General features: G+C 37.0%; 1 protein-coding gene and 1 non-coding gene across 2 annotated transcripts; both read left to right on the top strand.

The window, feature by feature from the left end:
* Nucleotides 1-220: 220 nt before the first annotated feature.
* Nucleotides 221-11,220, top strand: malt3 (MALT paracaspase 3). Its single transcript, XM_042496640.1, has 15 exons — nt 221-327; nt 581-648; nt 759-880; nt 1,937-2,075; nt 2,224-2,399; nt 2,603-2,699; nt 3,172-3,207; nt 3,334-3,537; nt 4,891-5,068; nt 5,966-6,040; nt 6,151-6,278; nt 8,002-8,151; nt 8,824-8,978; nt 10,183-10,299; nt 10,569-11,220. The coding sequence occupies exons 2-15, from the start codon at nt 606-608 to the stop codon at nt 10,905-10,907; spliced, it is 1,959 nt and encodes a 652-aa protein (XP_042352574.1). The 5' UTR covers nt 221-327; nt 581-605; the 3' UTR covers nt 10,908-11,220.
* Nucleotides 11,221-12,336: 1,116 nt separating this feature from the next.
* trnah-gug lies at nt 12,337-12,408 on the top strand. The gene has a single exon. It is a non-coding gene; the product is annotated as a tRNA-His (tRNA).
* Nucleotides 12,409-13,171: the final 763 nt, after the last annotated feature.

Below are 13,171 nucleotides of genomic sequence, written 5' to 3'. Positions count from 1 at the left end.
ACTTGCATTTCACTAACATGATCCACATTGTCTTTTATGGAACGGAGTTCGTCCGTTTGGGTGTTTTTTTAATTGAAGGCATATTGTTATTTTAAAATCAGAATTAATCATTACAGGTTCCCAATACTCCGTAAACAGACTCTTTTTGTCCTTTGAGATGCTCCCATATTCGACGCTTAGCGGTAATATGTGTGAGCACTGACTCGTTCCGGGAAAGGGAAGATTTTTCTCGATATTGGATGTTATTAAGTTATGAAGATTGGGAAGAAGAAAACAGTCACTGGCTGAGGTCCGACAGCTGCTCAACTGTTCGGAGGCTGACGGCAGGTATACAGTAACACGTGTGTGTTTATGGATTTTGAACACTGATGATTTTTTTTATGTTTAAATCGGGGGCATTTCGAACTGAATCTACAGTATTTTTCACTGTGGTGTACAGTCAACAATTCAGCTACCTTTACTAGATATAAGTTTAAATATATCGACAGTTATACTTACAGCCGCGTTATTGTGCCTTTTATTTCGCAATTTGTCGAATTAATTTGATATGAAGTTCATAAATTAATTTAACTTCCTACAGTCTGTTATAAGAAGAAAATGCACTGATGACTGGATCCCGCAACAAACCCTGTCGAATGATGGTCGGCGGTATGTTCTGTTACAGCGCTTCAAAACACCACATTCTGTGACTTTTCAGAAATAGACACAGCTCACCTGTTATTTTCTGACAGCTGAGATTCTCCCTTCATTTGTTTCAGAAATCGTCATAGTGCGGCATCCTGTTTCTGTGTGTGTACCTGTGAACCATAAAGTGACCCTGAGTGTCCGTGTTGAGGGCACAGATAACCCCCACTACCAGTGGTTCACTGAAGAAAATGAGGTAAGTGGATTTTCCTTGTGTCTTTGTTTGTGGGTTACCAAAAATATTGACATTAAGATATCTATTCATTTTGAAAGCTCTAAAATATTCCCAGGCATTTTGAATGCACTTGTAACTGTTTACTTATATATGGAAATACGGTCTACAGTGCATGACAGTTGAGTATTGCTATGAATGTCTGTTTTTCTATGCTTGCACTGACAGGTTTATTCTGGTGCACAGCTGTCTTGATCTGACCTCTGATCTGGCTTTTTAAAATAACAACTGAAACGAGTTAAACGTCATATTGAGAAGATCTTTGACACAATATTGCACTGATCTTAATCTTTTTAACCCTTAGGGCCCGCTTCAATATTAGACACACTCGCATCGCTCTGCGCACAAAATGCACTTTTCAAAATCAAGCTTTAAAAAATATTATACACTGATGTAATTTTCTAGATTCACTGAGTTAATTTTTTAACCATCAGTCCTTATCATAAATATCAAATAGTCATTCAATTGCAGAATTTAAAACCCTTTAAATGCCAGGTTTTTGCAAGATGCCATTATGTTTTTGGATGAAAAAAAAGCAACACAAAAAATCAATTATTTTCAATTTACTACATGCAAAATATTTCTTTTCTTTGGTTATCACAGCCTGGGATATGTCGATGATTTGCAACATATCACAAAAAATGACGTCTTAAGGTGTAAAAGAGTAAAAAATGATAAATTCCAAGGCAAAAGCCCAGAAGGACACTCAGAAATAATACAATGCATGTTTTTATGCTTTGATAGCTGTGAGATTGAAAAACTGCAGTTTTAATGGGTTTCTATGGCACATTTTTTGCACTTAAACAGTATGAATATAACAATTTTGTTTCCACAGTGTATTTTAGACTTTTTGTAGGAGCTGAGCTGGAAATTCTAAGATTAACAAAAATTCACAATCTTGCCAAAATTGCTGCCATATGCCTGTACACAACCAAAATGATAAAAAATGAGGAATGAAAAGTGCACAATATGCACCAAAAAGTCCCTAAGGGTTCATTATCATTTTGTTTTGTTTTTAAGGTGCCTGGAGCCACTGAGGCAGACTTGGCCATCAAAGCTACAAAAACTCAGCTCTTCGTGTGCCGAGTGAATGACCTTATTTGTAACTGCGTGTTCAGCGACTGGGTGAAAGTGAAGGTGGTGGACATTGATAAATCAGGTATGCATTGTGCCATTCTTGTGTTGATGTATATTGCAGTAGTGTTGTGCTTTTTATTGTTTCGCATAATGACTTTCAGCTGGCAGTGAATCAGTTTTATGCTAAGTGATGCTGTAGGGTTTGAATCTTTCTTTCTAAACATCATCAGGATTGCCAGTACATTGGCAGGGTGAGCCACACATCGCTGTCAACCCGAAACCCCAGACGGTCCGAGAGGGTACCAAACTCACTCTCCGCTGCACTGCCTTTGGCATGCCGACTCCACATTATCAATGGTACAGAAATGGACAGCCGCTGCTTGACAAAACTAGTGGTACGCTGCAGGTATGGAAGGAGTGTTGTCTTTCCTCAGTGCTCATTGTTTCCACTGTGCTATATTTATTGTGTCGATCACTGCACCCCTTAAGCAACCATGTAAATAAATTAGTTAATGTTTTACCAGATGTATGGATGAGTAATCTTACACGTGAGGAAATAGCCGAAAAGACAAACATTGATAGTAATGTAATCTATTGTGGTACCTGCAGATTGAGCGTGCAACAGCCGAGCATGGAGGGACATACCTGTGCTCCGCATCTAATGTGCTACAAGAGACATGGACAGAACCTGTCGATGTTGACATTGGTAAGTCATAACTCATAACAACTTCTATCAACTAGATTCAAGTCTGTTTTCCCTGTATTTTCCTGAGACTTTACATCCTCTATTTTCAATGAAGTGGCTGTTCATCAAATCTGTTTTTTAAACACTTCTTTCACTCCACTGATTTAGCTCTAAGACTAGACTTTAAGTTATTTCCATTATGCTGCAGGTACTTTCCCATTTCTACAGAGTAAAAAGGAAGTTAGACTCCAAAGAGTACTTGATCCGAGCCTTAGACACACAACAGGAAAGTGATGCAAAGTGAAACTTGCTCTTGCTGTGTTTCTCCTGTTTCTAAGTTATATTGTGGCAAGTACAGTGCTGATTCCCAAAAAATAGTTGTCAAAATATTAAATGATACTGCTCTGTATGTGTGCTCTGGACACAATTGTGGTACTGTAGATCAAATTGAAATAAACTGATTTTTGGCTTCTCTTTTTTTTATATCCTCTAGTGCAAACTGATCAGCTTCCTCCTGCAGTGCCCACAGGTACGCTTTTATGGAAAGAAACTCAGTGTGCTATTTTTAGCGCGCTACAGTAGAAAACGATCACTACATGTTTGAGTATTTCCTCATGTTGTTATAATTAGAATTTAACTTTTATCTTTGTTTTAGCCACAGATAAAGTTGCCCTTCTCATTGGCAACCTGAATTACTCCCACCACCCTGACTTAATGGCCCCCATTATGGATGTACACGAGCTGGCCAACCTCCTGCAGCAGCTTGGCTTCAGAGTTGTTTCCCTGCTGGACCTCACCAGGGAGGAGATGCTGGCTGCTATTGACAAATTTATTCAGCTCCTTGACAGAGGAGTTTATGGTGAGTATTTGACTATATATATATATGTAATTTTTTCTCTCCAAAATTCGCTATGTTCGTCAGTTGATTGATCATTTTAACTGTTGCCCTTTGGAGAAATGCTGACATAGTAATTTCAACATACTTGTGGGTTCTGAAATATAACTATGTAACTTCCTCTCTTGTGTTCTGTGACTCTTATCTGTTGCTGTCCACGTGTCATGGGTCACAAAGCCCTGAGTGGTCTATAATAGTGGTGTCTTGTTTTGAGGGCGTTTTGAGCGGGCAGATAAAGGATAGAAAAAAAGCACAGACGTTTCTAACTGTGTATGCTATGTCTGGCACTCCCTGTATGCCTGTAACACAAACAGAGTTTATATAATCTTTGAACAGGGTCATTGACAGTCAGGCAGACAGTTAGCTCAATGTCTGTCTTTCTGGTTGTGATAATCAGTCATACAGTGTTAAACTAAAAACATGGATAGAATTGCAGTTAGTGCTGCACGATTAATCTAATCGCAATTGCAATCGTGATTTTAGGCTGTGCGATTACATAACCGCATAAAAGGCTGCGATTTGTGTATTAATGGAGGAGATAGCCTGATGTGGTAAGGCTACCTGCAGCCAAAGTCAAGAACAAAACTTCAGCCAGTTAATGGAAAAACGTACTTTTTTGGGGAAAATATTAAGTTATTTTCTGAAACAGTAATGTAAAAACTTAAGGCTTTGTATTTTTCTTATTCTACTTAATATTTGTATGTTTAAATACACACTTCAAAACTATTATTATTCTCTGCATTTTCCTTGATAATCAAGAAGGTAGACTCGTGATATAAATTATATATTTATTTTATCATTATCACAATCGCAAATAGCAATATTGTTCAGTATAATGGCAATCGCACATTTTTTACCAATTGTAGTGTATGTAAACAATCAACTATTAATAACTACAGCAAATAGCTTTAATGATGAGTCATATAGTGCAGGGGAACAAGGCCACTACTGTTTTATTACAAAGCAGACAGATACCCAAGTACACACTAATGACAGAGCTGTATGTGAAATTATGCTGATGATGAAATAAAAGCAATGATAAGAGAACAGTCACGCTGTATCAGAATTCTATTTTCTACTATGTCTTGCTAACAACAAACAAAGGCTAAAAAATTGAGGAAGCATGTGTTTTGAAACATACCATACTGTATAGCAATCAGGCGTCTTTTTGGTCCCCAGTGTGACCTTTCTCCAAGCTGTGCCAAATAGTATGTATTATTTATGCCTGGATTGCGTGTGTACATTGCAAAATCTGATCTTTACAATTCTTATGGTGTTGCAGCATTAACTATTTATGTATCTTATGACTCTACACAGGTCTTTTCTACTATGCGGGTCATGGATATGAGCGTGCTGGGAGGAATTACCTGGTAGCTGTTGATGCTCCACAACCGTATCGGACTGAGAACTGTGTCTGTGTGCAGAGAGTCATGCTCAGCATGCAGCAAAGACGGACAGCACTGAGTGTGATCCTTCTGGATACCTGCAGGAAATGGTAGGTGTAATATCTCATTTCTCTTTTTACTCAGAGAAGAAAGTCTCACATGGATTTTTATGTTTACTTCTTATATGATGATTTTACTGTACTATAGAAATGCAAGCAAGTATGTATCGTTTATATGAGTTGTTTTTGACATAATGCACGGGTTATCAGGATTTGTTTTGATTGCTTCAGTCTTTTGAGGTTCTGGAAACAGTTACATATACTTGCAATTCCAAATGTGTACAGAACCACTTTTTAATAATTTTTGAACTACCTTAACGAAACACAAAAACAGCTGGCGTGACGACTTTACAAACACTATACAAAGCCATGGACCATGATTGATGATCATGACCTCACCAATTGGTTTGTGGACTTTTGAAGCCTATAGTTCAACATATTGGCCGTTGCCATCTTGGATTCTTGGAGGTAGAAGTGACTGTATTTAGACAATAGAGTGGTACTGTGATAATGCTAATGCTAATTTTAACAAGCGAAAAACAAGCTTAAAACCGTTAAAATGTATTCACTGGAAAAATTTTTGGAGCTATTATTGTCATATTTATTTAATGTAAACTCGTCAAATATTTTTTCATTCCTGAATCTCTTATTCATATTATGATTTTGTTTTAGGTTAAGTAGGCACACCAAATATTAAGTATGTTTATTCCCATAATCATGCATAAAATAATGACCTAGAAGCCTTTTCATTCAGAATTTAATTTAGCGCTGCTCTGTTGATATGCATTTTATAGGGGTTTGTTATAGTTAAGTTAGATTCATGAGCTAACTGCCTTGATAAATTTGTTCCAATTTGTTTTTGACAGCGGCAGTGTTTTCTTTTGGTGTGACATGTATAAGATGGTGAATCCTCTAATGTAAACCTTTGCTGATTTTACATTTTAAAAGGTACAACCAGGACAGCTTACCTTCAGGCATCATGCCACTGGGACCCAGTGGGAACACTGTCTATGGTTATGCCACGTAAGTACTTTTTCCCCCATTGTTCTGTAAATATTTCATTACAAATGCAAACTCAGCTAAGTCTTTTGCAATCTGTGATCCTAACCTTAATGCTTTATTAACCAATGCAGATGTGAAGATGCTGAGGCATTTGAGGTCCAGGACGGGGGTAAAAGCACTGGAATCTTCACTAAGTACTTGAACGCGCACATCCTACAGACCGACAAAGTCACACACGTCTTGGAGCAGGTGTCTGAGGGTAAGTATTTCAAACATGGCTGTGTTTTTGGTTTTGAGAACATGATGATAAACCAAAAGTATGTCAGCCTTACAATGAATCTAAGATACTGTAACAAGGAAAGGTGCAGTTTTTCAACTGTTTGCATTTCATTTTCACTGAAAAGATATATAAAATCATAATGATTTGATTTTTGATGGTATCTGTGCCAAAACAAGTGTGTTCCCTTATTAGTGGAGTATGATTTGTATGCCGAGGCATTTCTGCTTCATTTAATTTTAATTCTATTTTGTGAGACATTTTACCTGTAGCTAAAAATTGCAGCTCCTGCAACTTGGATATTGTACATGGCTATATTGTGATTTCGCTAATATTTAATTTAAATTGTGCAGCCCTACTTTTATCTGTCCAGTAGGTTGACCATTGTTGAAGTTTTGAGGGTAAACAGATTTGAAGGGAACAGGTTGTTCTTTGGTGCGCTGGACCACAGACAAGTTTTATAATCGTTGGCGAGTCTTTTTAGTGTTGTTTACTCAGGACTTGTAAGTTTAGCTGTGACTGAGCGGAGGGTGGGAAGTTCATCAAGTTGTCCTGTATTGAGAGCATGTTTGTCTGTGTGATGGGCCTCTGGTAGAATAATTTTTCAAGGTACCATTAGTGTGTGACCTCATTCTCTGGAAATTCACACTGTTGGCATGAGAACAGCAAGAAACCTGAGAGCTGCAGAGTGCAAGACAGCTGCTCTGCCGTTTGGGCACCCCCTGCCAATGCTCTCAAGGCTTCACAGGATGTCCTGCTATCAGCACTCTTGGTGTCTGTGTGTGTATGTATGTATGTGGACATATTTAGATGTACAAATGAACCTTTTTTTAACAAGAGGTTTTATCCTTACTTTTAGCTCTTTGAAACTTTGATTTGAAAATAGGCAGTAACTTAAAGTTCCCAAGCCTCTGTTTTTCAAATCTGCTCATCTTGTCTGGGACTTATTTAGAGATGGAAAAAGAGCTGTTGTTGATGAGCTGTCCATCCATTACAGTGAAGACAGCTCGCCCCAAATATTCTTGATGCCAAATCTTCTCAAAAGCCAAGCATACAACTATATTAAATCATTTGAACAGGCTGACCAGCCTTTCCACCCTGGTAACCTTTTGAATTATACTCATGTTTGCATTTATTGAAACTTGAAAGGAAGGGTTTTCTCAAACACATTCAGTTAAACCAATTAGTGTGAATATTAACTCTCATAATATCTAATCTTTAAAATTTCCCCAAGTTCCTGAAAACCAGCCATGTGAATCTGATTAATTATTCTCCCTGCTATTGCGAAACTCAGGCATGACCCCATGAGCTAAAGAGTATGAGTGCACACCCTGTTGTGGTCTGTACTCATTTATGTGCAATAATACTTTTAATAATGCTCATTTTCACTGTTAAATGTGTATTGTTTTTATCATTGCTTAATCTCAGACTATTGTTTTATTTCATTGTATTTATTTGTTGTTTCTACTGGTTTTTAGATTCTAGTTTTCTATTTTAGTTTTGCTCACTGGGACCTGGGACAGTGCATAGTTTCCTTCCCTCTCATGAACCTCATGTTTTGGAATGACAATGAACACTCTTGAATTTTGAGGTGGAATAAGCAAAATTGGGGAAAAATACCCTATGGATTTGTATGTCAAGTTGCTGTAGAGTTTTGTCATCAGATGTTACAGGCATCATGTTTACCCGTTTTTCTCGGCACCAGATCTAGGCAGAGACCCTCTGGTCACAGGCAAGCAGCAGGTGGAGATCAAACACACCCTTAAGGAACCGCGATCCCTTGCAGACCCAGTTCGGACCACCGGCCACACAAGGGAGCTTCACTTTCGAGATGCCTGCTGGAGACAAGCAAATGGTGTGTTGAGGAAAATCTCCTGAAACTTACATGCTCACTGAATTACAGGTCAAACTGCATTAAATGCAGAATATGTTAAAAACAGCATCATTCCAAATATAGTCTATTTTCTTTCAGGTAAACCACAATTCTGTTACTTCATCTGTTGTCACCTTGAGTGTGAAAAAGAGATTATTCTGTAAACTCTTATCTGCACCTCCTACACTACAGCATGTGACAAACCAAGTGCAGACCTTGTGGTTCAACGTGATATTTTCATCAGCACTCACTGACGCTACTCAATTTCTTTTCTTTTCTTTTTGATAAATCAAAACAGGGAACTGGCTCACTTTACAAAAAGTCTTTTACTGTTTGATGGAGGGAAGTTGTTTTTTTGACACCTTGACTTCCTCAAATTTACTTCACCACTCTTAGAATGGAACCATGAGCTAATCTGAGAATCGTCTCCGTCTCCTTAAGACAAGATCCAAAGATAAAAAGCCTGTGGTTTCAAATAATAGCAAGACTAAAAGTCCCTAATGTGGTTAATCAAGGATTCGGTAAAATAAGCCTCTCTATTTCAGTAGTTTAACATCATAATAACCCAAAAAGCAGAGTCAGTGTAAAACAGCTGTAGAGCATGTTAGTCATTATTTTTTAAAAAAAAAAAACCTTTTTCACATCTTTTTTCAGAACTACCACGGAAGAAGCGGCTGATGTTTATTTGCGGAGTAGAAGTGGAAGTCAGCTTCTCAGCTTTGTTCTCAAATGTCATGGTGGCTTTTGCCACCATCAAGACTACAAGCCCCAGAACCCAGGACTGCACCGTCACTCTGAGCAGCACACCTGTAAATATTTATCTTTACTTGAAACAATATTGTCAAGTTTTATTCTCATACATGTAGGAGCCACAAGAGATCTATGCAGTGAACCAAGCTACTTTTGATTTTAATACCCATTGACAAAACACACTACAGGTGAAAAGCAAATACAGTGGTGGAATGTAGCCAAGTACATTTACTCAAATACTTTACTAAAGAACAATTTTGAGGTACTTTGAGTATTCATTGAGTCCATTGTATAATACTTTATACCTATACTACACTATATTTTGCAAGGCAAATATTGTACTTTATAATTCACTAGATGTATTTAATAACTTAATTTACTTTACAGTTTTAGATTATTAATACAATAAACTAATTATGATGTGTTAATATAGATTATGCTACCCAGCAGTATACAAAGTAATCAAAATAAGCTTCACCTTTACCAGTGGCAACATTAAAGTGATAATCATATTAATGTGTAACTAATTATAATTTAGTAATATGATGTGAATCTAAAATGGGCTGTTTTTCATATTTGAACTTTATCTTTTGGCACTTCAAGTATTTTTTGCTGCTAATACTTTTGTACTTTTACTTGAGTACAAGTTTGAATGTAGGACTTTTACTTGTAACAGTAACATTTTTTACAATGTAGTATTAATACCTCTACATAAGTAAAAGATTTGAATACTTCTTCCACCACTAAGTAAATGTAAGGACAACAGAGAAGTCCTTGTTTTTTGGCTCTTCACTGAAGTCTGACTTTTGACTCTTTTAAGAGTGACTAAATTCAGCATAGGGGTTAAAAGTTGCAAGTTGTATCGACATCACAAATTCCATGTTGCTCACCGTAAAACTCAGTCAGTTTCCGTGAGCCAGCAGGAACTTCTCACTGATGACCATTCACCCCCACGTTTCGTATGTCTGAGGAAGTTCTGCCCATATATGGACTTCCAGTCTGCTGCAGTCACAGACAAAGACAAAGCAGGAAGTGAGAGTGATAGCAATCTGCTGTACTTCTCCAGTATAAGAACTACATGCTTTTGAATGCAGAATCTTGAGTCATACTGACATCTAGTGGCAAATTTATGAATTCATTTCTAGCAGTGAGTCTGTGTTTGGCTGGTTTACATGCAGTGACATGATTATTGAAAGTGAACTGTTTAAGTTGCTTAGAAATGTTGATGATGCTGACAGAATATTTTATGCTTTGAATCCTTAGCCAATGGAAGACATATTTTCCGGCCCTGGCAGGTCAGAGGATATGGACTCACTACTATTCAAGACTTCAGAAAACCCAGACTGTAGTCTGCGACTTTGTGGTCTTCAAAAGCTTACGGTATGCAATTTATTATATTTTCCTTTTCTGTTTATATGATTTTTTAAATTTTACAATGAAATATTCTCAATGCCAAGCAAACAACTATATGAAATCATTTGAACAGGCTGATCAGCTTTTCCACCCTGGTAACCTTTTGAATTATACTCATGTTTGCATTTATTGAAACTTTAAAGGAAGGGTTTTCTCAAACACATTCAGTCAAGCCAATTAGCCAATTATAACAGGGCAGGTTTTTACAAAAAAAGTCTATTATTTGCCTTTGTTAGGAATCGCTTGTCATCAAAGTGGATCTACACTATACTCACACGGACAGTCGGCTGCGCCAGACAGAAAGCCAACAGGTGGACATTGGAAAACCTCTGGTCGCGTCCTGTAAATTGCACAAGAGGAATCATGCAACAACAGCCAAGAAAAAAGAAGGTGCTTCAGCTCAAACTATGGGTGACATACCAAGCAGCAAACCACAGCTGCGTCAGACTCAGGCAGGTCCATGTCGCCCTTTCACCAGAAAGGCCGAGTGTGCTGCTAAAGTTGCAGTTGCAAGGAGCAACGAACCTGAAGAGAACGATGAAAATGAACTGTACAATACTTGTATGAAAATGTGATGCTTTTTACTGATAAGAGTAGGAATTTTCAGTTGCCGATCATGCATCTTACTTGTCTGTGGTTGATTGATGATAAATGAGAGAGTGAATGAGTGACTGAGGTTTGTGTTTGGGTAGTGTTTTCAGCCTTCAATTCTTCTCAACACTGAAGAAACATTAACACTTACTTTTGCTAACTACTGATTTCATCACAACTTGTATATTACCTTTTTTTCCACTTTATAATCAATGGCAAGCTGGCTAGCCGTATTTATCAACTAAAGACCATTACTGTTATTAATTTATCTAATAAAGACAACTACTTTCATCACTATTTTGATTGTCGACGTTTTTGAAATATGCTAATCTGTTATCTCTAATTATGAAATCAACTGCTAAGATCGATCACACAGTATATAAATGAATAGACAACAAAATTGACATAACGCTGCTGACTGGGAGAGTAGTAAACAAGTGTGAGCAAGTTACTATTGTAAAAATTGCATGACTAAAACTAAATTTGCTACCTGCATTAAAAAAGAAGACAGAAATTAACAAAAACGTTATGGCAAGATTAGTTGTGGCAAGTAACATTAGGCCAAAGGGAAATATTTCTGATACTTACCATTTGTACTTTATCATAGTAAAGGGGTTGCTAGGGAATTTTTTCCTTCTTTCTTTCTTAAAATAAACAAATAAATAAATGATATATATCTTCCCTTCTCTGCATGACATATTTCACAGTTTCTAGCTATAAGAAATTGTGTGATTTTGAGATTTAAAATGAAAACATGCCTTGAAAACCCACTTGAGTTTTGGGGGGTTCTGATGATATTTTAAATAAATACAAAATACAACTCTTTAAAGTTGATTTCCCCTCAAGCCAAATTAAACAAAATATCTCCCTCCAAAGTGGTTAAAAATACACATGGAGGCACCCCCGTTTAACACCATCCCCTCTGATATATAACGATCACTCCCTAAATGTAACCGAATATTACGTTAGCTTAAGAAAACCAAGTTTTAGCATTAGCAAAGTTGCTAGTTAGCGTTGACGTTAACCATTATAAAGAACAAGAAAACGAGACCGAATACTACAACGTATTGCTAACATTTCTAACATTAATGAGAGAAAAGTCTTGATATTTAGACGTTTTAAATACCTGGTTCGCTTAATACACACAGCAATTGTGGCCCAGCTGTAAGGTTAGCTAGTCATAACGTTAGCTAACTTTAAGGAGCAACGTTTGTTGCCGTTAAAGTCTGGTAACTGTTAACAATTCATTTCTAAACTTTATAATTCTGGCTTCATTTGGTGACTACGTCTCTTACGTTAAAAAGTACACTATTTGTTCAGTAACTTTATCACTCAAACCATCTCACCAACTTTGTGACTATTTGCTTTCTTATAATCAAAATGTCTCTCGGCGTCAGCAGTCCCCGGTAGCTCGCCGTGATCGTATAGTGGTTAGTACTCTGCGTTGTGGCCGCAGCAACCCCGGTTCGAATCCGGGTCACGGCAAGAGTGTCAGGTTTCTGAGGGGGTCGTATTTTGGCTTCCACTCAACTCCGACACGAAATCGTAATTATTTTATGCGAACTATTGCATTATGTAACAAAGACCACTCTATAAAAACGGTCTTTTGATTAAGATTTGGTCAACCCTTCTCTGAGTAATAAACTGAAGTGAAATAACAAAAAAATTACACCGTCGTTGACATTTTTTTGAGATCCTGTACCACCTTAGACATCGCAGAGTTCTTAGTTTTGTTTTGTTTTTTTAGTTTTTAATTTAATGTTTATCATACAGGAGGGGAACTGCTGGGCCCTGTTGACCGCTTAAAAACGCACTAACGATCTTTGACCTGCAGGTGGCAGTGCGATACATTCAATATTCGCCAAATATGACCTTGGTACAATAAACTATATATCTTATACTATATATATCCTGTCCTCCTTTCAGGATGGCTTACCTTAGCGTTGACAAAACTGTTTATAATTAACCCTTTGGAACTCTTCTTGTGTTTGTATTTAAACCTTTGAATCTTTAGCAAATTGATGCAATTTCTTTCAGAAACATGGGGAAAAGGGCAAATAAGCAGCCTGGTAAAAAATGTTGCAAAAATTGCAAGAAATTTGTAGATTCAGAAAATAATTTTAAAGCAGCTAAGTAGTAATGTATAGGGAAAAAAATACGCTAGGTAAAAATATATTTATATTTTTTATATATCTTTATAATTATCATAATTACATTACAATTATGTTACACAATTATTGTACATTTT

The sequence above is a fragment of the Plectropomus leopardus genome, chromosome 11, assembly GCF_008729295.1.
Source record: "Plectropomus leopardus isolate mb chromosome 11, YSFRI_Pleo_2.0, whole genome shotgun sequence".
Classification (NCBI taxonomy): Eukaryota; Metazoa; Chordata; class Actinopteri; order Perciformes; family Serranidae; genus Plectropomus; species Plectropomus leopardus.
This window is presented reverse-complemented; position numbering and strand designations above follow the sequence as displayed.

Coding starts and splice junctions, on each gene's coding strand:
- malt3 (XM_042496640.1), top strand. CDS start 606: ATGACTGGATCCCGCAACAAACCCTGTCGAATGATGGTCGGCG. Junction 2,076..2,223: donor GGTGGACATTGATAAATCAG/GTATGCATTGTG, acceptor AAACATCATCAG/GATTGCCAGTACATTGGCAG. Junction 5,069..5,965: donor CTGGATACCTGCAGGAAATG/GTAGGTGTAATA, acceptor ACATTTTAAAAG/GTACAACCAGGACAGCTTAC.